Source organism: Lipophrys pholis, assembly GCF_963383615.2.
Source record: "Lipophrys pholis genome assembly, chromosome: 11".
Taxonomy (NCBI): domain Eukaryota; kingdom Metazoa; phylum Chordata; class Actinopteri; order Blenniiformes; family Blenniidae; genus Lipophrys; species Lipophrys pholis.
This window is the reverse complement of record NC_137631.1, coordinates 4,016,725-4,039,110: the sequence shown is the minus strand read 5'-3', so window position 1 is coordinate 4,039,110 and position 22,386 is coordinate 4,016,725. Positions and strand designations below refer to the sequence as shown.

Here is a 22,386-nt window from a genome sequence, read left to right as displayed (position 1 = left end):
CAGACTTCAGGTTACACAACTGTCGGGTTATTACCGACATAAAGACAAAACATGGCGGACATCCCTTCTACTTTTAGAGGAAATTACTATATTTTAATATAGCTTGTGACTTCAGCTTCATTTTTATAGCTTTTCTCATGATAAATACTCACTTTATTGTACAATTGTTGCAAATGCCATATTTCTTGTTCATGCCGTTACCCACTGAGCCAAGAGCCAAAACCCTTCAACAAGACATAGGTATGTCCGAAAAGTCCCTCCTATTTCCTTATCTATGGACTTTACCTCAACCCCCTGGATGACGTCACGGGGTTGAGGAAAGGTGTTAGGAGGCTTCCTAAAGGAGTTAGTGAAAGGTGTTAGGAGGCTTCCTAAAGGAGTCAGTGAAAGGTGTTAGGAGGCTTCCTAAAGGAGTTAGTGAAAGGTGTTAGGAGGCTTCCTAAAGGAGTCAGTGAAAGGTGTTAGGAGGCTTCCTAAAGGAGTCAGTGAAAGGTGTTAGGAGGCTTCCTAAAGGAGTTAGTGAATGGTGTTAGGAGGCTTCCTAAAGGAGTCAGTGAAAGGTGTTAGGAGGCTTCCTAAAGGAGTTAGTGAAAGGTGTTAGGAGGCTTCCTAAAGGTGTTAGGAGGCTTCCTAAAGGAGTCAGTGAAAGGTGTTAGGAGGCTTCCTAAAGGAGTTAGTGAAAGGTGTTAGGAGGCTTCCTAAAGGAGTTAGTGAAAGGTGATCACGGTGGTGTGGCAGTCGGACCGCAGTTTCACTGAGTGACGTCATAATAATGCGACGGCGGCGCAAGTTAGTGACGTCTGCCATGGCGGGGAATAGAACTACAAGTTTCAGAAAATGGACTACAAAAAGCACATTTGGGTTTTAGATGATTTAAAGTGGTTCAAAGCAGATTATTGCTTTGGTAACTTACATGATCTGCTCCTCATCGTGAGTTTCCCTGAACGCTCGGTTGAGCGGGTCCCTTTGGACCGCCAGGAATTGTAGGGGAACATGAGCTGGTCTCCTTTGACAAAGGAAGCATCAGTGGTTCTTAAGCTAAAGGAGGTTCTAAAGGAAGCATCAGTGGTTCCTAGGCTAAAGGAGGTTCTAAAGGAAACAACGAGAGATGATCAACTACATTATTTTTTGTCCGAGACTGAGGGACAAGCTTTCACAGAATTATCAGCAAACGTTCATCAAACCATTAACTTTAATCACAGTTAAAGGTTGGAAGAAGGAATTAAACCAGGTGTACGTCCACCATACAAAATCTCCTTTAGAAAGACCAGCATCTTCTTCCAGGAGTCCTCTTGAGCTCGGGAATGAGCCACCGTCTGTCCGCCCCACAGAACCATTACTTCACACAGAGGAAACGGTGTTAGATTTTAATCAAGACCATCAGCCTTTCAACAGCTCAGTCAGAAAAATTCTCAAGGAGAACCTACTGATGTGGTTTCGGCTGACCGGCTTGAAGTTGCTGAATCGAACGTGTGGTGTGTACGGGGGTTCAATCAGGTGACCTGCGTCAGGGTACGACAGGACGGTCAGCAGATGGCTGTTCCCCGCTCGCTCCATCATCTCCTTCATCTGGAAGACAGGAAATCAATTCATCAAGCAGGACTGGAAAAACATTTACCTTAAAAAAAAAAAAAACTGCCTTTGGTCGCGGCTGTGTCCAAATCATTTGAAAGCGACTCTTCAAAGACGATGGGACATGGGAATGTTCTCCACTGCGTTGCATGATCCCAGTCGTTGGGATCAAATTTCTAAGAGGATTCTATTTTCTGGTTGACAATTCATTTCATATAGCCTACCATGCCAGCATTTGTTCCGATTAGTTTTTGGGCATTATCGGCGTGAACATGGAGGCTTGGCGCTCCCAGTCTGTTTGCTTCAGGCTTTTGCGACGATTCTCCTGGCGACTGTCCGGTCACTTTCTAACAAACTGGGTGAGCTCAGACTGATGATGAGATCTCAGCTCAACGTCACTGACTGCGGCGGGCTGGTTTTTACAGAAACATGGCTGAACTGCAACCCTCCAGATGTGGAGGCACGCATGCAAGCCTGCTCGCTGATTTGTTTGTCATATTTTCTGCTCACTGTATTTATGGTTGAAATAAATAAACAAAATATAATATCAGACGTGTCAAAATATGGTAATAATCCACACCCACTTCACTTCATCTGTATTATCAACAAGGTTGCTGATTGGCAGGGAAATAGTCAGTGAAGGTAGTAAGGGGTGAGAGAGAGAGAGAGAGAGAGAGAGAGAGAGAGAGAGAGGGAGAGGGAGAGATTAAAACTAAGTTGTCATGATCCTGGCAGGCGCCTGTGTGTTTGTCTGCCTGTGTGTTTTTCCTCCTTTCTGCTCTTCCCAGGAGAGGCGTGGCGGCTCCAGCTCAATCAGTACTCTTACCTGTTGCCAATATCGTCCCCGATCCGATATCTACCGATCGGATCGGGACATCCCTACTGGAGACAATAGATAAGAAACTGACTGTTCCAGAAAAAAAATAATTGAAAATTAAGTAATCTGACTGACAAACTTTATGAAGCTGAATTGACCCCACACTTTTTAGTCGACTAAATCTACTGTAGTTTTCGTCGACTGTCTTATATTTCGTCAACTAAAACAATTTAGATGACTAAATTATGACAAACTAAATTACATTTTAGTCAAAAGACTATGACTAAAACTAAATGAAATTGTGCTGTCAAAATTAACACTGCTCCCATCAACAGTGGCGCTGTGGTGGTGATTCGGAACAAAATGGCCGCGATCATCCGGAAGCGGCCATATTGTCGGCCATCTTGGATTCCCCACTGGCAGCCTCTCAGTGGAGAACTGAGGGGAGCAGGACACAACGAGTTGTTGGACACTGGCCGTCACTCGCACTGCAATTTCAGCTGGAAATTATTCTTTCCGACTCCAAAGAGACTTGAACTCTGAAGCTCTGCGCCAGAAAATACAGGACTTTATTGAATTTGCTATTCAATACTGTGTTTTTAATGCAGGTAACATTATTGAACAAGTCACGTGTTTTTGTCAAAAATACGAAGAAAAAAAAAAAGATAAAATACCAAGAAAGAAAGTAATAATAACTCATATTCTGTGTTTGATTTGGAAATGAGACATCAGCTCCAATACATTTGCCTGAACAGCCTCATGAAGCCGCTGCTGCTTCTTTGTTTTGGTCTGGACACTGAAGCAAACTGGCGTCTATGAGTCACATTCTGGATTTTCAGTGTGGATGTGCAGCTTTATGCTTTCTAGTATCTTTAAAACCAAGTCTTCCGTCCTCCTCCTCTTCAGCTCTGCCTTCTTTCCCGCACTTATTCTTCAGAACAGATCAGCGCCCTGCCATTGACAAAGTTTTGTCCCACAGCATTGTTTCAGGAGGGTAGTTTCTCCTGGCCTAGGCGGGGTTTACAATATCTTGGCATTCCGTTTCCTCCTCATCTGGATGATCTTATTAAAGTGAACTTTGACCCAAACTCAACTATCTGCTACATTCTCTCCCCCTACAGATCCCTCTAAGTTACTTCAAAAAATTTGATATTATTTGTAAAGATTTTCTCTGGAATGGTAAGCGCCCACGAATGCATCTTGGGAAACTTCAACAGAAAGAGGGGGGGGGCTGGGACTCCCAAGACTACTCTTTTATTACTATGCATACAGCTTGAGACACCTTGCACATTGGGCATTGCCTCCAGAAAGGGCCCCACCATGGCACTCCATAGAGCAATCTGCAGCAGCACCTTTACCACTAATAAACTGTCTGTCAAGTAAAATTAGGAAGGGTGACAAATTCCACCCTATTATATCCCATCTTCAGGAGATGTGGAAAAAGAATTCTAAAGATTGTAGATGTTGACTCCCCAGGAACTCCCCCGTTTGATGAACGGACTGCGGAACTGTCAAAGGTTGCTGCTTATGAAAACATGTCTTACAGGATCACAAATATAAACAGAAATGGGGCAGATACATTGCAATGATGACGGCATGAGGAAGGGATGAAGGTATGTCCACAACTATAAAACAGAACCTCAGTTTTTTTCCCCTGTTTTGTTTTGTTTTTTTTGTACCAAAGCCATAACAGAATGAGTCAGTGGTCTCCCTCTGTTTCTTCTGTTGGGTGGGGGGGGGGGGGGGGGGGGGGGGGGGGGGGGATTGTGTTTGTAGAGTTTTATACAAGCATTGATATGTATATATAATTGTGTATCGTTTGTGGAAAAATAATAAAAAAATGTAAATCAAAAAAAAAAGAACAGATCAGTGAATTCTACGTCAACTTGTGCCAGCCTATGTCCTGCATGTTGGTGTTTCTCACCAAACTTACATCGTTTGCACACTCCTGGGCGGCCAAGTTCTGATCGTCCTCACCAACAATCAGCATCAGAGGACACTGCAGTCGTCCAACCTGCAGACAAAAAAAAACCCCAGCAGCTCTCTCACCTGCCCGTTTGTTTCCAGCGACATTGACAACATTGATGCTGGGGCTGAACCATTTTAGGAAATGTTTCTTTACAGCAGTACAAATGTGGCTCTCAACAAAATTTGTACTCTTCTATTACTACTGCCCGACCTTGAGAGTCTTTCTCCCCTGAAGTCTTCCCTTCGGTTTGACGACACAGCCCCTTTGTGTAAGTTTCTGATTGTGAAGTGCATGCTTGTGTTTGGGTCAGCTGGAGGGTAATACTCACATCCACCTTGTTTAAAGGGTCCGTGGTTATGGGAAATGACATATCCCGCATGATTGTGTGGTTCTCCTCATCAGTCCGGGTCTTAAAAAACTTCCTGGTTGGACAAAACGGGGCTCATCACACGCCTGTAACCTCTGCTTAGAGAAGGATGGACACTGATGCTTTGTAGGGTGACATTACAAAAAGTCAGTGAACAAACGACAAGAAAAACTATATGAACCCTTTGAAATGTCAAAATCTTTGTTTGTTCTTCCCCAACAAGTAAACTTTAATGACCAGAGACTGTGAAATAATCTGAATATCGGCTTCAAATGAACATAACAGGAGGGTTAAAAGAAGAACATGGGCTTAAAAGGATCAACACTCCGACATACGTGTCCATGGCTCTCAGAATGCCTTCAATGTCTTGGTCCAGTGGCTGCACATGAGTCCCACTGATACAAACTGCACATCTGAGCTGGAGAAACACACATTTTTACTGCAAGTGACACACGCCTGGTCACAATCTGTTTCATTAGATTCTTACAAGGAACAAAATCTAAAACAGGGAGCATGGAGAACAGAGACAATCGTCGCTCTTTAGTTCTCCAAGTGGGCGGGACAATCCGCGCACCAACCTGGATATTGTAAAAATAGGAAGGTCATTTTCCAAGAGATCTGATTGGTCAGTAGGCGGCGCCTTCAATCTCTGCTCCGGAGTTAAACATCAGATTACCAAGAGGATTTATCCCAGTAAGAAGTGAATCTGCTTCGCAGTACAGAAATCCCAGGGTTAAACCTGAAGTTACCTCCATAAAAGAAAATCCTGAGTCGTAATATCGGCCCGAGGTTGATTTGTTGCAGCAGGTTTGTTTACATCTACAGGTCGTGTTTTACACTGAAGTCACATTTGACTACACGAGATTTGGAATATTGAGTGTGAGGAACATAGACCTATATATATATATATATAGTTTTATAGAAGTGAGCTCTGCAGTTCACACCACACACAACCAGAGCAGAAGGAGAAGATCTTGTGCGATCTGCCTTTCGTGATCATCAAGTGTGTGGTCTCTTGATCGGTGAAGATTTTAAAAATCCTGCAGTGTGTGCCAGGCCGAAGCCTTCCCAGTAGATCTGCCCATGGTTTCAATTAAGATAGTGACTGACATACATGTTGTGTGGCAATAATGACAGGAAACATTTTGCTTTCTGTGAAGAGGGCAGTAGATGTCCTCTGCGGTTACCTTTATAACCTCGGAGTAAACAGCCATTCTGAGGATCACACTGGTGCCAAAGGAAAGTCCCACCATGGCGATCCTGCTACCGAGGACCTGAGGATGCTCCCGCAGGTAAATGTAGGCAGTCTGCGGGCAGAAAACAAGAAGTTAATCAAGTCCTTCTTGTCAGGCCCCATTTGAGATATTCAAACAAGCAAACTGCTGATCTGAGAGACTTTTGACCCTGAACTGTTCTGCAGAAAGTCTGCTGAAGTTTATCAGTAACGCACATTAACCCAGAAGTTACTAATTGTTGACATCCCTGTAAAAACTGCTTTTCCATCCAATTGATGTATTTATGATGTTTCATAACAGTTTAAAAGATTTTTTATTTTTTTTGCTATTTTAGCCAATTTTCAAAATTGGATCAAGATGTTTTATTTGTTCGTGCTGTTCTGTTTGTTGTTTTTACCACGTCCACAGTTGAAATGTGCAATATTATACGCTTAAGGTCCTTTTAGCAATTTTTGCTCATGGAGAACTTTGCAGAACAGAACAGGCCCCAGAATGGAGGGCTGGTCAGAGAGCTCTCTCTCCCTCTTCCTCTCCCCTCTTCGTCCATCCTTATATGCTCTGTGTGCATGATAGTGCACATTTTTATCTAATTTAATTTGTTACTGTGTTTTTCTTCTGCTTTGATGCTGTAACACTGCAAATCTCTCCCATTTGCTAAATGAATAAAGGATTTTCTTATCTAATCATGTCACCGCGCCTTTCTGGCCTGTCGTCCACACAGCGGCGTGTTTCAGGAGGCTGAAAACGGCTTCCAGAGTGGAGAACTTTGAAAACACCGCAACTTCACTGCCTGCAATGCCCTGGTTTCCCCAACAGATGGTGCACTTCAGACACAGTGACCGTTGTTTGTTGCGATACGGTGTCTTTCCAGCCTCACGGCTTTGCTTTCCCCCCATGAAGCCCTTATGCACAAATGCATGCAAATTTGTTCGCTGAAGTCCAAACAGTAGCTACATGTCTGACATGCCAAGAAATGGTTGCCGTCACTTTAGCACGAGGAATGCTAACTATGCTAGCAAGCTGTCAACAGGTGGCGACTGCTCCGAGGTTGACAGCTAATTTACAGGAGAACTGCGACTCCAGTCGAACTGGAAGGTTTTTAGCAGGTATTCAAAGTAGCCAAGGCATGTAAAGCTTTCTACAAAAGCGGGTTTGTGAAAGAATGAATGGTGGAGGCAGCCAGTTAAACAAAACAGAATCCTTTAAGTTGTATTCTAAAGCACTGGATGAAAGTAACAACATCAGAAAATACTTTTATCTGAGGTGTTAACGGCAGTTTTGAGGTAACGGAGGGGTTTTTGACCATGGAGTCCCTGAAAGGTAAAATGCAGAGATAGAACTCATACAACCGGGTGTCTGCTGTCAACGAACTTCAGGAGAGGGTGTGGCCTTCAGAAGGGGGGTGTGGCCTTCGGAAGGGGGGTGTGGCCTTCACAGTAAGACAGCGCAGGAGTGAGTGACTCGTGCAGCCTCTCTGCCGTACCAGGAAATAGCAGTGTTGAGTCATTTGGGCAATGAAAAGCACAAAATGCTGACACTTTCAAACCTATAGGTACTGTAAGCTACCGGAAATTGAAAAATAAATTATTATTTAATTAAAACAAATATTCAAAATTAACATTTCATTAATTTCCATTCAGCCTTGGGAAGGTACTGCCTTCCCTGAATTAATGTCGACTCAACACACAGAGACTATATTTAAATTCAAAAACATTTTATAACGTCCTTTTAGCTTTTGGTGAAACTGTTTCTAAGATTAACAAAATAATAAAAACATAAATTAATCAATAAACATCAAACATAAGTCTGGGTTTTATTATAGTGCAGGTCCACCACTTTGACAAAGAGGAGAAATTTATATTTTACCTGCAGTATTTCCTCCAGTTTTAGCAGTTTGGTGGCTACTGGTCAGCCAACATGGCAACCTGCTGTTTTGGTGCAGAATTACTTCTGTGGTCGGTAAATTAGTCTTTACAAAATAAAGCTAATGACTTTAACTTTCTCAATCAGCCATCAGGGAACTTTTCAAAACGAAACTTTCTACCTTAATATTATTCCACTCGGTACTATGCTGCTCTGTTGTCACGGTGCTGTGCACAGACGCTGCTCTGGTATGGGAGTAAAAAAACAAGAACCCTGAAGTAAACAAAACTCTGTTAATTACATTTAAAAAAAAATGTACGAGTTAAACGTTTCAAATCAATTAATTAAATGAACGTATTATTTTTGACAGCATAATAAAATATATATCAATAAACTAATACTGTCAAAATGGCACTGAAGAAAGCCTGAGGAGGCGGGATTTAGTAGTGATCTCACCAATGACTGATTAACACCAGACTGACATCCAATTAAACCAATCAGCATCATTTGATGTCTGAGACTTTTAAATCTCCAGAGCTGCTCTGTGATTGGCTTAAAGTCAGTTCTGGTTAGCTCTGGTGTTTCTATGAGATGTTGAGATGAAGACAACAAGCGGTGAGTCTCTGTCGCGTCTCTTCTAATTTAAGAGTTTGAAATTTGTCTGAAAAGCTGCAGGTCAAGTTCCACTTTCTCCATAATACTTATTTTAAAATTCACACAAACAAGAAATGTGTTCAGAATTTATCAAATGCGTCCAGGTTTGTTAATGTTTAGATATGCTCATATTTATTAATGACTGAAAACCCAAGAGCTTAAAAAAAAAACATTTATTGTGCACTTCTTTTATTTTGAGGTTTCTAAAGCATTCTAAAATACTTTGAAAGATGACTTGATGTGTTGTTTGAAAATAAACCTGATATGCCTTTTGTTTTCCCTAAACTCAGACCATTTGAATTAAAGCCCCAAAACACATTCATTTTATAAAAAGGGACTAATGAAGCACCTGCTTGTATGTTAATGTCTTAATAAGTGCTCTCTGATCATTGGCTGTCCAAAAGAACGATAATGTTTCATCACTGAAGGCAAGATTGTTGTAGTGTGGTTTATGAATTCGCTGTATTTAAATTCAGTTCACATTGGCTGAAATCGAATAATAATGAAGAGCCGCCCTAAGAAAATTATCAGCAGCTGCCACTGTAACATTTGCATATTCGCTGAGAGGCCGCTGGAAAGTCAAATCACTAGATGTCGACTCTGATTCAGGAAAAAGAAGAAGAACTGTAACACCTTGGAAAGACTAATGGACAGATTTACCTCAATGTACTGGAAGTTCACCATTTTTCTCGTTTCCTTGATGATGTTTGCCGTCAGGTAGTCGAGAGCCAGAGCCGCGATACCGTGTGAGGCCAGCAGCGCCGCACGATACTCCACCAACTGCCCCCCACCCCCCCAAAGGTCCAGGACGGCAGGGAAAGGTCCAGGTCCTACACACAAGCCAACATATCACTGATGTCCATGATCATACCAGAAAGTGATGTTTGAAGGTATTTCATGAGTTCTTGACATTCTTCTGGTCCTACCTGGGGGCAGGAAGAGGGCGGCAGTGAGTCCACCTTCTGTGACCAGGATCCTGCGGACACCAGGCGCCATGTACCAGCGCTCCACCACCACACTGGCAAGAGGTACCTGGTCTGCAAAGCCCTCTTTCCTGTGGCCCTGGTACACCGAGACTGTGACCACCACGGGCAGCTCCACATTCTTCTTCCGCATCCTGAGCCAGGAGCAGTCGGTTACTAATACATGATTCAATCCTGGTTAACGTCACCTGCACGCATTCAGCCCGGGCGGTCTACCTGAGTCCAGGTTTGCTGCCTGGAACTGGTCTGAGGCTCCACAGTAGACCCATCGGTTCAATCCCACAATAGGTCCCACCCAGGCTGTAGTCCTTGGACACTGTGAAGAAGACAGGAACAAAGTTTAGACAACATTTTCTGCTCAGCTTCCCTTCATTAGAGGCCATATGGAGAATGTTGTACCGTTCACATTGCCGGCGGCATCAGACATGTAGTGAGCAAACGCATCCCAACTGTGACCGTCATCACACTGGTGGAAGGAGTGAAGGGTCAGCTGGGAACAAGGGCCTGTATTCTGGACCAGGATGACAAACTGCTCGTCCATGAGTCCCCTGGACGGACTCACCAACAGCTGGACACAGCAATGCTTCTCGTCCATCCTGAACTGAACAGACCAAACAGTAAAATGTGGACAGAAAGTCTACTGACTCACACACATAATGAACATAGTTGAATTGTATTTTTCTGAACATGCAGCCTGATAATACATGAATGGGTTTGTTTCAAACCACTTATATCACTAATCTCCAGCAGCTGAGACATAAATTGTCACAAGTCTCATTTCTTTGGCAGATTGAAGGTCTTAATAATTAGACTGGATTGATCAGGAGCAAAACGTTTTACCTAAATGACTTCTGGAAATAAGTAGTGAAATTTTACATTTTCATTCTTTTTTTTATTTATTTCATAAATGAAGAAATGATGGACCATCCAGCCGAGCCAAGGACACTCCACACACCGACACCTAACAACACGGGCACTTTGGAGTCCCAACAATAGAGGCTTGTGTCGTGGCTGATGTGTATTTATTTTTTGCAGTGTAACCTTTCCTTATCAGTTTTTGATCAGCTCCGCTACAACCTGAATCCTGTGCGACCCCAAGAGAATCACAGGTTTTCATCACAGCCGCCTCACTGGCATGTCGAGTTGATGCAAACACACGTTTCTGGTTTTGAATTGAACCGAATCGCATGTTGTGATATTTCACTGAAGCCGTTTCACCTCCAGTCTTTCACTGGTGTCAAGCCAGCCCCCACTTCAGAGATCGACGTCAAGCCAGCCGCCACTCTTTTTAGCGGTGCGCCTATACACTATGCATTACCGTAAGACCATTCTCAAGCGGATTTCAAAATAAAAGTGACGTTTCAATGAACGAGACCTCGCCTTCATTCAGATGTTAATGAATAACAGGGAATTTCTTTTTAATCTCAGTTCAAAGTTAACATGGATGGAGCTCAGATTTGATATTTCAAAGTGCTCTTATTTTGATAAACCACATCAGATTGGGCTGATACTTGTTGAGTGACATCCTGGGGTGGCCTACTATCAGTCTGAAGTTGATTGGTTCAATGATACCTAACAGGGGAATTCTTTTTAATATCAGTTCAAAGTTAGTGTGAAGGCCGCTCAGATTTGCTATTTGAAATAGCTCTTTGAAATTCTACATCAGATTGAGCTGATACTTGGTGAGTGACATCCTGGGGTGGCCTACTATCAGTCTGAGTTGGAATGGTTCAATGATAACAGGGAAATTATTTTAAGATCAATCAGAAATCAGAGTAATTCAAGCCCAGATATGCTTTTAAAGGGCTCCTATTTTCATAAACCATATCCTGATCTGGCCTGTTATCAATCTGAAGTTAAATGATTTTTTTTTATAACTAATCTAATCTAATCTAAACCTGAATTTTGCCTCGATCTGCTTTTCTGATGGGCCTTTAATTTGAATAAAGTGATTAGAGTGGCCTGTTGTCTATAGTATTATAATAACATTAATACATCACTGACTGACTGACAATGTGTTTTGTTTTTGTTTTTTCTGCAAGCAATTCATTTTATTAATATTTAATTTTAAATAGTTTGGATCAATGATACATTCATTTTTTCTCTTTGTGTTTGTGTGTTATTACTAGCCATAGTATTAATTTGTGTTTTATTAACTATCTGAATGGAGGCGAGATCTCGTTCATTGAAACATCACTTTTATTTTGAAATCCATTTGCGTTTGCTCTTACGGCAATGCATAGTGCATAGGCGCACCGCCAAACATAGTGGCGGCTGGCTTGAAATCGTTTTCCAAAGTGAGGGCTGGATTGACACCAGTTTTCTTTCTCTTCCACTGACCAAACCAAAGTGAGGAAGAGGAGGCCATTCTCTTCATGAAGTTACACATGTTATGTGATGCATATATGATTTACACAAATGATTCCATTTTTTTTTTTTTAAATATATAGGACGTTTACTTTCCTCAAATCATATTTTGGGGACAGGAGAGTTGTGCGAACTCCAAATACCCACCCATTTGCAGTATTTGTGCTTTTGACCAAACCTTGAGTAGCTGGACTGAACCACTACTTATGCGTGACCAAAGGTCACTGTTGTGCAATAGTTCGGTTATGGCTGATGGACAATAATCTACTGCACATGATACAGCTCTCTGACATTCCAACAACTCTGGTTTCACAGGAGAAGAGAAGACACAGTAATCACTTGGTAAGTTTGCATATACACACACACTTGACGACCCACTGCTGCATACGAACTCAACATGTATGAAGGACTTACTGCGCAACCGGAACCCCCGTCTCTTCTCTCCTGGTCCGTTTTGTGTGAACTTCTCTCTGCTCCAGAGGATTTCAACTCTCCACTCCCGGTGTGCGTCCCCAACTGCAGCTCCACCCACTGACTCGATGATCTCAGGGTTGCCAGATTGATCCCGAACGCAAGAAAAATCCCCCGATGCCATAAAAATCAGCCTACATCACAAATAGTATTACATTTCTTAAAAGCTTCATAACTGCTTTAAAGAAAAAAAAATAATAATAATAGATAAGAAAACGGGAGGCCTTTACATTTTTGCTGAAACCTGCCAAATCTGGCAACACTGGAGACAAGAACAGGGTTTTCATGTACTCAGATTCATAATTAGTGACACAGAATAGCCCCTGTCTGGCAGAGTGGGTGCTAAGGGACATAAAACAGGCTTTTTTTTCCCCATGAAAGGACTTCTGGTAAAGTAGATACATATATTAACCACACGTCTCCAACAATCCCATGATCACCAGGAATTTAGGAAGCTGTGGTGGAACCATAAATTTAGAAAAACATTCCTATGTCAGAGGTATTGCTCTATTTGACAAGAGTTAACTAAGCAAACACAAGAAGCTCGTACTCTATCTAACAATCTGAACTTTGGGTGCTTTCAAACCAGTTAGTGCAGATTAAGTTGTAAAGGACCAGCACCAGAGTTGGACTCCGGCCTGTCTGAGACGCCCCCTTCAGGACGCTCTCAGAATGCAAGTGGACCAAATAGGTTGGACCTAAATATGGCCGGTGTGAGAGGATCAGACCAAGGAGTATTGTTTGCCAACATGCCTGTTGAATCATTAATTGGGAAATTCCTTTTATCAGTGTTAGTTTGGAGACTAAACGGATCTGTGGTTCCCGGATCAACGCCCCTAAAGACGACTCTGACTCCCACACAGCTCACTTCAAAGACGCCATCCGAGGTGGAAAGTAACTAATGACTGATCCATTCTACTTTACAGGTAGAGCACCGTTTCATATGAAAGACACTAGAGGTTTGTCTCCTTTGGCCGTTTCAGGGAAAGTCACAGCACCGGTTTAACTGCTTTAAATCATAGATTTACAGTTGAACTGCTATTTAATTTGTAAAGTTATTTCTTTCATTAAGATCAACGACTTTACATTTGAGATTTATAGCCCAGTGGCTTTTTTGCTCTCTCCTGAGGAGGGACCAATCCCCCCTCCGTCAATAAAGTAACTAAGTGAATTTTACTCTGAGTACATTTTACATGAGCTACTTTTCACTTTTACTTGAGTACATTTTTAGACCGGTAATTTTATTTGTACTTGAGTAAAAATTGATCAAATGGTACTTTTATTTGAGCAGAATATTTTGCCGCTTTGTTTTTAACGTCGCGGTGATCTGAAGCGGCCGGCGGCCTGGTCAAACACACAGTTACTATCTAATCTGACAGCAGTCGTCAGCGTGTCAGCCTCAGTGTGAACCCACTGGGATCCATCACACATTACACACAATCTGCTTTATTTGATGTTTGGTCCCTGTCGGGCGAGTCACTTTTAATTAATGATCTTATTAGTGAGGATAAAATAGGTTTCGTGTTTTTAACGGAGACTTGGTTAAATGAAAACAACTCTCACTGAATCAGCTCCTCCACCCTTCAGGAGCTCCTCCACCCTTCAGGAGCTCCTCCACCCTTCAGGAGCTCCTCCACCCTTCAGTTTTATCAGCGAGGTCAGAGTGTTGGAGAAAAGGAGGAAGAGGAGGAGGAGCTTCTTTGCATAACGACACGTGTCAATGCAAACAGCTGTCGTATGGAAAGTTTGACTCTTTTCAACATGTTGCTCTTCAGGTGAACTCCTCCTGTTGGGCAACACGAGCAACCATCTCCACACCACCCAAATACAATACAAACTTCTTTCATGACTTCAGCAACCTGCCGTCTGCTGGAGGTATTGATTAGGACTCTGTTGTGTTAATGGGGGACTTTAATATTCATTGTGAGAATCCAGAAGAAAACAGCGCTGATGAACTTCTGAACATCCTGGAAAACGTTGGACTTTTCCAGCGTGTGAACAAATTCCACACACAACAAGAGACACGTCTTCGACTTGGTCGTTTCCAAAGAACTAAACATTTCTGAGGTTGTGGTGAACGACGTGGCTGTTTCTGACCACTACTTAGTTTCATTTAAAGTCTCGATCTCGGCTGACAGCAGTGGCAGTAAAACAGAGTTGATCAGAAAAGGTCACGGCGAGTCTTCAGCCAGACATTCTCCAGGGTGCAGCTCTGCTTCCTTGGACCTCAAAGGCTTCAACCTCACTGACACCATAGCGCCAGTCAGAGCTAAAGTAGTGTGTGATAGGAGGACAGCTCCATGGAGGAAGAAGACACTTGGTTAAGGCCCAAAAACAACAGCACGAGAAAATGTAGGTTTTTTTTCGACACCAGTTAGAAAAACAGTTGGATTATCTGGTTGATAATATCGGTGGTTACAGAATCTGCATTCTTGGATTCTACAATTTCATTTGCCAGTGTTGGTCCTACTTTTATAAAATAATCATTAAAAGTGTTGGCTAGTTCAGTACTGTTTGTTAATTCATGATTATTATCAATGAAATGATTTGTAAATTAATTTGTTTTCTTTCCATTTCTGATTATACCATTGAGTATTTTCCATGTTCCTTGGATACTATTTTTCTGTGCTGTTCCAATAATTTGTGATCTTCTTTTATTTGCTCTCATTATACTTATAAACTTGCTTTCATAGTTTTCATATCTTTGCTCTGCCCTTTTAGTTCTATGTTTTATGTATAATCTATAAAGATTTCTCTTCTTGCATGCATTCGCTCTGCCGTGTGTAATCCATGGCTTAACCACTGAATCTTTATTTTTAACATTAGGTTTTTTTAATGGCCAGTGCTCGTAGTACAGTTTGATAAGGATGGACATAAAGACATTATAGGCCCGGTAGGGTCACCAGCAGCAGAGACTTCATCCCCTGTCTGGGTACACAGATGTGCCCTGGAGGCAGCCATGGCTTCAGGTGTTCGGGGTCGGATCACTTGCAGAGACATTACTTCTGGGGTTTGGACCTTTTATTGGATTTGATGAAAGATACTGACGACAGGGAGACGATCACTTATAGCATTAATAAGTAATCCAGCTGTTATTTTGCTCCCCGTTTCATCTGTGAGAATATTATCTATCAATGAAGCTGTATTAATTGTATTCCAGCTCAGTTTGAGGACGAGAGAGAGAAGATTGTTGTGATGAAATCTGATGTTTTTATATTATCATAAGGATTCAGAAGATCTATGATGAAATCACCACAGACGATCTGCACCTTGTTTAAATTCTCAAACTACTTATTTCATATTTAAACGTGTCCAGACAGGAACCAGCTGTTCTATACAGACAACTGACAGTAATATTTTTATGGTCTTCAAGAACAATTTTAACACTAATACACTCCATAATTCCGTCAACAATAGTTGTCTTCGTGTCATTTAAATTACACTTCAGAATAGCATCCATATACAGTGTGACTCCGCCCACTTTTTTTACTTTTATAATTTAATGGAAATAGTTCATAACCCTCAATTTCCACATCAAACCCCTTTTCATTGTCTAACCACGTCCGAGACCAACAATAACACTGCATTTTTTTTAAAATTGGCTCAAATATTGGTTTATATTATAGTTTTTGTACAAACTCCTATTGTTAAAGTGTAAAACTGTGAAAGCACCGTCACTATTAATCTCTTTGAATTGATCAGTACAATTTTTACAATCATTCTCAACACAATTAAAGAAATGATTGTCAGGATCAACGTCGACACCAAATCCGTTCATCTTATAATCCAGGTGATCATGTGTGTTTAAGTTCTCATACATTGGAGGGTCAGTGACTGCGGTGAGGTTCGTGGCTGGTGAGGCACTGACTTCATCACAGTCAGATTTACTAACATATGAACCCTAAAGAGTATCTTATTCACCATTTGATTGGCAGCAGTGAACGGGTTATGTTTAAAAGCTCATACCAGCATTCTTTACACATACAAACTGTAGCACACAAAAAAGCACATTTAATAATAAAAAAAAACGTTATCATGGTCTTACCTTTACTTATAAATGAAGTCCATGCGCCGCTCCTTCTGAACAAAAGTTTAGAAAACTGTTTTATACTGTTTTATCTGTAACATCAGTAAACATCATGAACAACGTATATTAAAGCGAAGCTAATTAATATTACATCATTAATGTACACGATGTTTGCTATATTGCGGTAGTAATAATTATTATGGACTTGCACTGTCAGCACTGGGATATTTAAAAAAAAAAAAAAAAGCACTCGTTACGTCACCGCTAAATGTCACCTATGGGTTTGAATTGGTTCTTTTTCTGTTTTTGGTTTCTCACTTTTCTTTTCTATTTCCACCCCCCCTCCCTTGTTTTGATAACAATACACTTCCACTGTTTTCACCACATTAAAACCTCAACATCACAATCCAACTGTCACCATATCACACACTCATATACTGACAGACACACACTACTACGTTTGAATAGCCAGTCAGACTTAGGGATCCTAAGTACACACGCACAGATATATGCATCCACACACACTCACACACACACACACATGCGGACAGACACATACAAAGATACACGCACACAAACGCATGCACCTAGTCGAACACACATGCGGACACATATACACGCACACACTCACGCATGCACACACACACACACACACAAACACACCCGTACACGCACGCGGACACACATACACACACACACCCACACATACAGCATTAGAGAACCCACCTAGAAGATGAGTGTAGCTAGAAACACGCTCAGGTTTGTCACCTGGAATGTACGAGGAATGGGCACGCAAATAAAAAGACAAAAAGTTTTTGAATACTTAAACAAACTACAGGCAGACATTGTCTTGTTACAAGAGACACACACACCTACAACAGGACATCACAAATTGATATCACCACAATTCCCTCACACATACTCAGCTTGTTTTAACTCCAAGCAGAGAGGCGTAGCTATATTAATCAACAATAAAATACAATTCTCGTGTAAAGACACAATCACAGATCCAGAGGGAAGATTTATAATTATTCACATCTCTCTTCAGAACATAGAGATGTGTATCGCAAACATCTATGGCCCAAATGTTGATGACCCCTCCTTCTATCATAATTTCTTCACCACCCTCTCAACACACTCTGACAAAACACTGATAGTGGGAGGAGTCCTCAACATCGCCTTCAATCAACAAGTAGACAGAGTTAGTAAAGCAGCAAACACCCGACACTGGGAATCTACAGACATAGTCCAGCAGTACATGAGTGACTATGGTCTTTGCGACGCCTGGCGCACCTCTCATCCCACCCTTAAAGAGTACACCTTCTACTCAGCAGTGCACCAATCTTATTCGCGCTTAGATTACTTTCTGGTGAGTAAATCAGTGATTAAAGACATCTTGGACACACAGATTCACCCCATCACTATCAGTGACCATGCACCTGTCACTATGACAGTTACTAATAGAACAATCACCCCTCCTATTAGACAGTGGAGATTTAACACGTCACTGCTTAAGGATCCAGATTTCCTCACATTCTTTAAAAAACAATGGACAATCTTTTTAGAAACAAATGACCTGCCTGGTGTCTCTCCCTGCGTCCTCTGGGAGACGGCTAAAGTTGTCATGAGAGGTAAAATCATTTCTTACTCCTCATACAAGACCAAAAGAGAAAAAAAAAAGGAGAAAGAACTGGAAGATAAAATCAAAACCATGGAAACAGCTCATGCTGCCTGCAAAGACGACAGCCTATTAATGGAACTAAGAAAATTTAAAATAGAGTTGAACAAAATAATTGAACATAAAACACAATTTCAACTGCAGAGACTACGCTGGGAGAACTTTGAACATGGTAATAAATCCAGCAAACTTTTAGCCAATCAGTTAAAACGAAATAAAGAAAAATGTACAATCCCCTCAGTCCAAACTCAAAATGGTAAAATCACTTTTAACCCACAAGAAATAAACAATACTTTCAGAGAATTCTACAAAAAACTTTACTCTTCACAAATTGATCCTTCACAATCTGAAATAGAGAGCTTTCTGAGCACAGTCGACCTCCCAAAATTAAAAGAAGAACAGATCCAAGGTCTAGAAGCTTCCATCTCAGTAGAAGAACTGCAGGAAGCTCTCCAGCACATGCCTGATGGTAAAGCTCCAGGACCTGATGGATACCCCACTGAATTTTACAAAGAATTATGGTCTTTACTCTCACCTATTTTTTTCAGAATAATTGAGGAAATTAAAGAATCTTCAACTCTCCCCCAACATATGAACTGTGCAAATATCAGTCTTCTTCTAAAACCGGATAAAGATCCCACACTACCATCTAGCTATCGGCCGATATCACTAATCAATGTAGATCTTAAAATAATTAGTAAAACATTAGCAAGCAGACTGGAAAATATCACACCCCACATCATACACCCAGATCAAACTGGGTTTATTAAATGACGACACTCCACTAATAATACACGTAGATTAATTAACCTTATAGACCACTGCCACCACAATAAACAAAAAGCCATTATCACCTCCTTAGATGCAGAAAAAGCCTTTGATAGGGTAAATTGGAAATTTCTACTTGCTACACTACGGAAATTTGGATTTAGAGAATATTACCTCTCCTGGATAAAAATACTGTATACCTCACCCAGTGCCTGTGTTAAAACCAATGACCAAATGTCCTCAAGGTTCAATCTTGAGAGAGGCACCCGACAGAGGTGTCCACTCTCACCATCTCTCTTTGCAATTTTCATCGAACCACTAGCAGCAGCCATCAGACAGAATAATAACATAAAAGGAATACGAACAGCAAATATAACACATAAAATATGTCTCTATGCGGATGATGTGCTAATTTTCCTGCAAAACGCACAGACCTCTCTTCCAGAAACAATAGGGTTGATAGACAGATTCTCCTCAATCTCAGAATATTCTATAAATTGGAACAAATCAGTAGTCTTGCCTATCAACTCTACATTTCAGCAGACACCTAACACCCCACTAAAACCAGGGAACATCAAATATCTCGGCATTAACGTCTCAGCCAAACTCTCAGACTTGGTACACTTAAACTACACCCCCCTTATTAAAGCAATAGAGGAGGACCTCACTCGATGGAGGACACTCCCAATTTCACTTATGGGGAGAGTAGCAACAATCAAAATGATGATCTTGCCTAAAATTAACTACATCTTCTCAATGATCCCAGCAAAACCACCAAAAACCTGGTTTAACACTCTTGATTCTCATGTCTCAAAATTCTTATGGAAAAATAAACCATCACATATAAGTTTAAAAACACTCCAGAACACCAAGGACCAAGGTGGTTTAGAACTCCCAAATTTTTATAATTATTATCTGGCCAATAAACTACTTTATGTTGTAAAATGGATCAATCAGAAACCCCTAGATGAAGGCTGGCTAGACGTTGAAAAAACATTCTGTGAAGATCTCCAAGTCAGAGATCTTCCCTTCTTCAGTCCTGTCATCAAAAAGCACAGCTGCTTCAAAAGCATCAATATAAACACGTCGCTGACAGCTTGGTGGCAATTTCTTAAAATAAATGGATCTTCACTCATTCCCTGCAAACTCACACCCATCTGGAACAATCCCGACATCCTGCAAAGAAAAAAACCAATAAACTTCCCAAGATGGCAAAATAAAGGAATAAGACACTTAGAACAACTTATCTCCAATAGCTCTTTTATTCCATTTAATGAGCTAATAGAAACATATGGTATCAGTCAAAACAACTATCTGGAATATCTTCAGCTTAAGTCAATAATACAAACTAAGTTCAAACTAGAACAGATTAACTTGAACTTACCTCAGACAGTGACAAACCTCCTGAAGATCTCAGCACCTAAACCTCTTTCTAAAATTATCTCAATCCTGTCAGGTTCAAATATCTCAATATCCCTTCCCACGTTCAAATGGGAAGAAGATCTCAACATCAACAGAGACCCAACGTTTTGGTCAGAAATCTGTACAAATACATTCAAAATGAGCAAAAACCCCAATATACAGCTCATACAATACAAGATCCTTCACAGAGTTCATTACACGGGACAAAGGATGTTCAAGATGGGGCTCACTCCCACTAACATATGTTCAAACTGCACAGGTGATCTCCCAGATACCTATCTACACGCACTTTGGCTGTGTACGCCAGTCCAAACCTTCTGGCAAAAGATTTGTGAAGATTTATCGTTATGCCTGGGCTACCCTATTCCAGTCTCACCTTCACTTTGCTTGTTAGGAGATCTCACAGAAATTAAAAGAGAAAAAAATGAGTCCTGCATGCTCCTGGTTTCCCTAAGCGTCGCAAAAAAGGCGATCCTCATGAACTGGAAATCCAAAAGTAATTTGAATATAAAGTTATTTAAAAACTTACTTCTAGACCACATCACATTGGAGAGAATGTCTGCTTGTAGGAAAAATCATTTGACACAATTTGAGTCCACATGGTCCCCAATAATTAAATACACCATGTAGCCCTGTGGGGGGGGGTAGTGGCTCCACCCCGGGGCTCTGGGGACCGTCCGTGGCTGGGGCGTCGTGGCTTTGGTGGTTGGTGGCTCTGTGGGCTCGGGGGTGTCCTGGCATCTATGCTGGGGGGCTACGGCCTGGCCTGGGGAGTCCTGGGCGGGGGTGTGGGGGGGGCTCTGCTCTGGGCCGGGGTCGGGCCCGCTGGGGTGGGATGGGGGGGCTGGGTGTCGGGCCCCGGCTGGGCTGTCGACTGGGGGGGGGTTGGGGGCGGGTTGTCCGGGCCCTGGGGGTGCGGGGCCTCCCCCTTCCCGGTGGGGGTGCCCGCTGCGGCGCTGGGGGTGGGTCCTCCCTCTGGCCCCCTCCCCCGGTGGGGCGGGTTGGCCCCGGCTGCCGCGCTCCGGGTCTGCCTCATTCCCGGATTGGGGGGAGCGGGGGACGGGGGGGGCTCCGGGTTCTGGATGGACGGTTAACTGAGAGTGACCTCCAGGGCCTGATAGGGGTGTGCGTGTGCGCGTACGTGTGCGTGTGTGTGTGGGTTGGGGTGTGTGGGTTGGGGTGTGTGGGTTGGGGTGTGGGGCTGTGTGGAGTGGGCGAATGAGGGGGGGTGCCCTGGCCACTGGCCTCCGGCTGGGCTCGCACTGGGCCCTGCGGGTCTCGGACTCTGCTGTCTGGCCGTTGGGTGGGGTGGGGGCTCCCTGCCCGGGTCCCCTTGCGGCGCCTTGTTTGGGGGGGTGTGGCCCCCCGGGTCCTAGGCCGGCCGCTCGGGGGGTGGGGTGGGGCAGCGCGGGGGGTCCAGCTGGGCCAAGGTCCTAGCGACGGGGGGACCCCCTCCCTCAGAACCCTCCCTGCCTTACCTCACCTTATATTACCCCACAATAGGGAACAGTGGGGCGGTGCCTAGGTGGGGGGTCCAGGCTACTTAATTGCGGTCTGGGTCCTCCCCCGACTTTGCACCACCCACAATTTTAACCACACTTAGTCATGCAGGGTCTTGAGGGGGTAAGCCGCTTTCGGGGTTCTGCCGCTTGTCAGCGGTAGAACGCCCGGGCCCCGCTACCCCCCAATTTTAAACCGCACCATAGACACACACATCGCATCCACCTTTTCAAAACACAAAAACACACCCTTACATACATCCAACACACATATAGGGCAGGGGAAGGGCGGGAGACGTGGCTCCCCCCAGCACCTCCCGCTGGGGTCCCGCCCCGGCCCGGGGTGAGTGCGGCTGGAGTGTGGGGGGCGCGCTCCCTCGGGCGTGGCGCTTGTGGGGGGGCTGGGGTGCGGTGCTCCTTCTCCACTTGCTGTTGGATTGGTGGAGGTTGGGATACCGCGGTGGCCGGGAGGGGGCCCGGCCGGCGGCCTGAGGGTGCGAGAGTCATCACTCCCCCCCCCGTTCCGTGTGTGTGTGTGTGTGTGTGTGTGTGTGCGGGGTGGGTCATGGGTTGGGTTTCCCAATCAAGACCCGGGGGGAGGGGTTATGGGGCGGGTGGAATATGAGGCTCCTGGGGGTGTAGAGTTGACTGTTCTCCGACCGGGGCCTGCGCCGGACTTCGCTTTCCTGGGTCT

The 22,386-nt window shown here is 43.2% G+C and overlaps 1 protein-coding gene across 2 annotated transcripts; it reads right to left on the bottom strand.

Moving 5' to 3' along the window:
* Nucleotides 1-76: 76 nt before the first annotated feature.
* Nucleotides 77-12,354, bottom strand: LOC308116275 (peroxisomal succinyl-coenzyme A thioesterase-like). 2 transcript variants are annotated; one of them, XM_080474368.1, is made up of 11 exons: nt 12,242-12,354; nt 9,860-10,061; nt 9,677-9,776; nt 9,404-9,594; nt 9,138-9,307; nt 5,913-6,032; nt 5,061-5,143; nt 4,687-4,780; nt 4,323-4,403; nt 1,428-1,569; nt 77-1,339 (listed from the first exon to the last, which is right to left on the bottom strand). In XM_080474368.1, exons 2-11 carry the CDS (start codon nt 10,053-10,055, stop codon nt 1,203-1,205), a joined length of 1,314 nt encoding a protein of 437 aa, XP_080330494.1. In that variant the 5' UTR covers nt 10,056-10,061; nt 12,242-12,354; the 3' UTR covers nt 77-1,202. The 2 variants fall into 2 exon arrangements, with proteins under 2 accessions (XP_080330494.1, XP_080330495.1); XM_080474369.1 differs by having other exon boundaries at nt 859-1,339; nt 9,159-9,307; nt 12,242-12,316.
* Nucleotides 12,355-22,386: the final 10,032 nt, after the last annotated feature.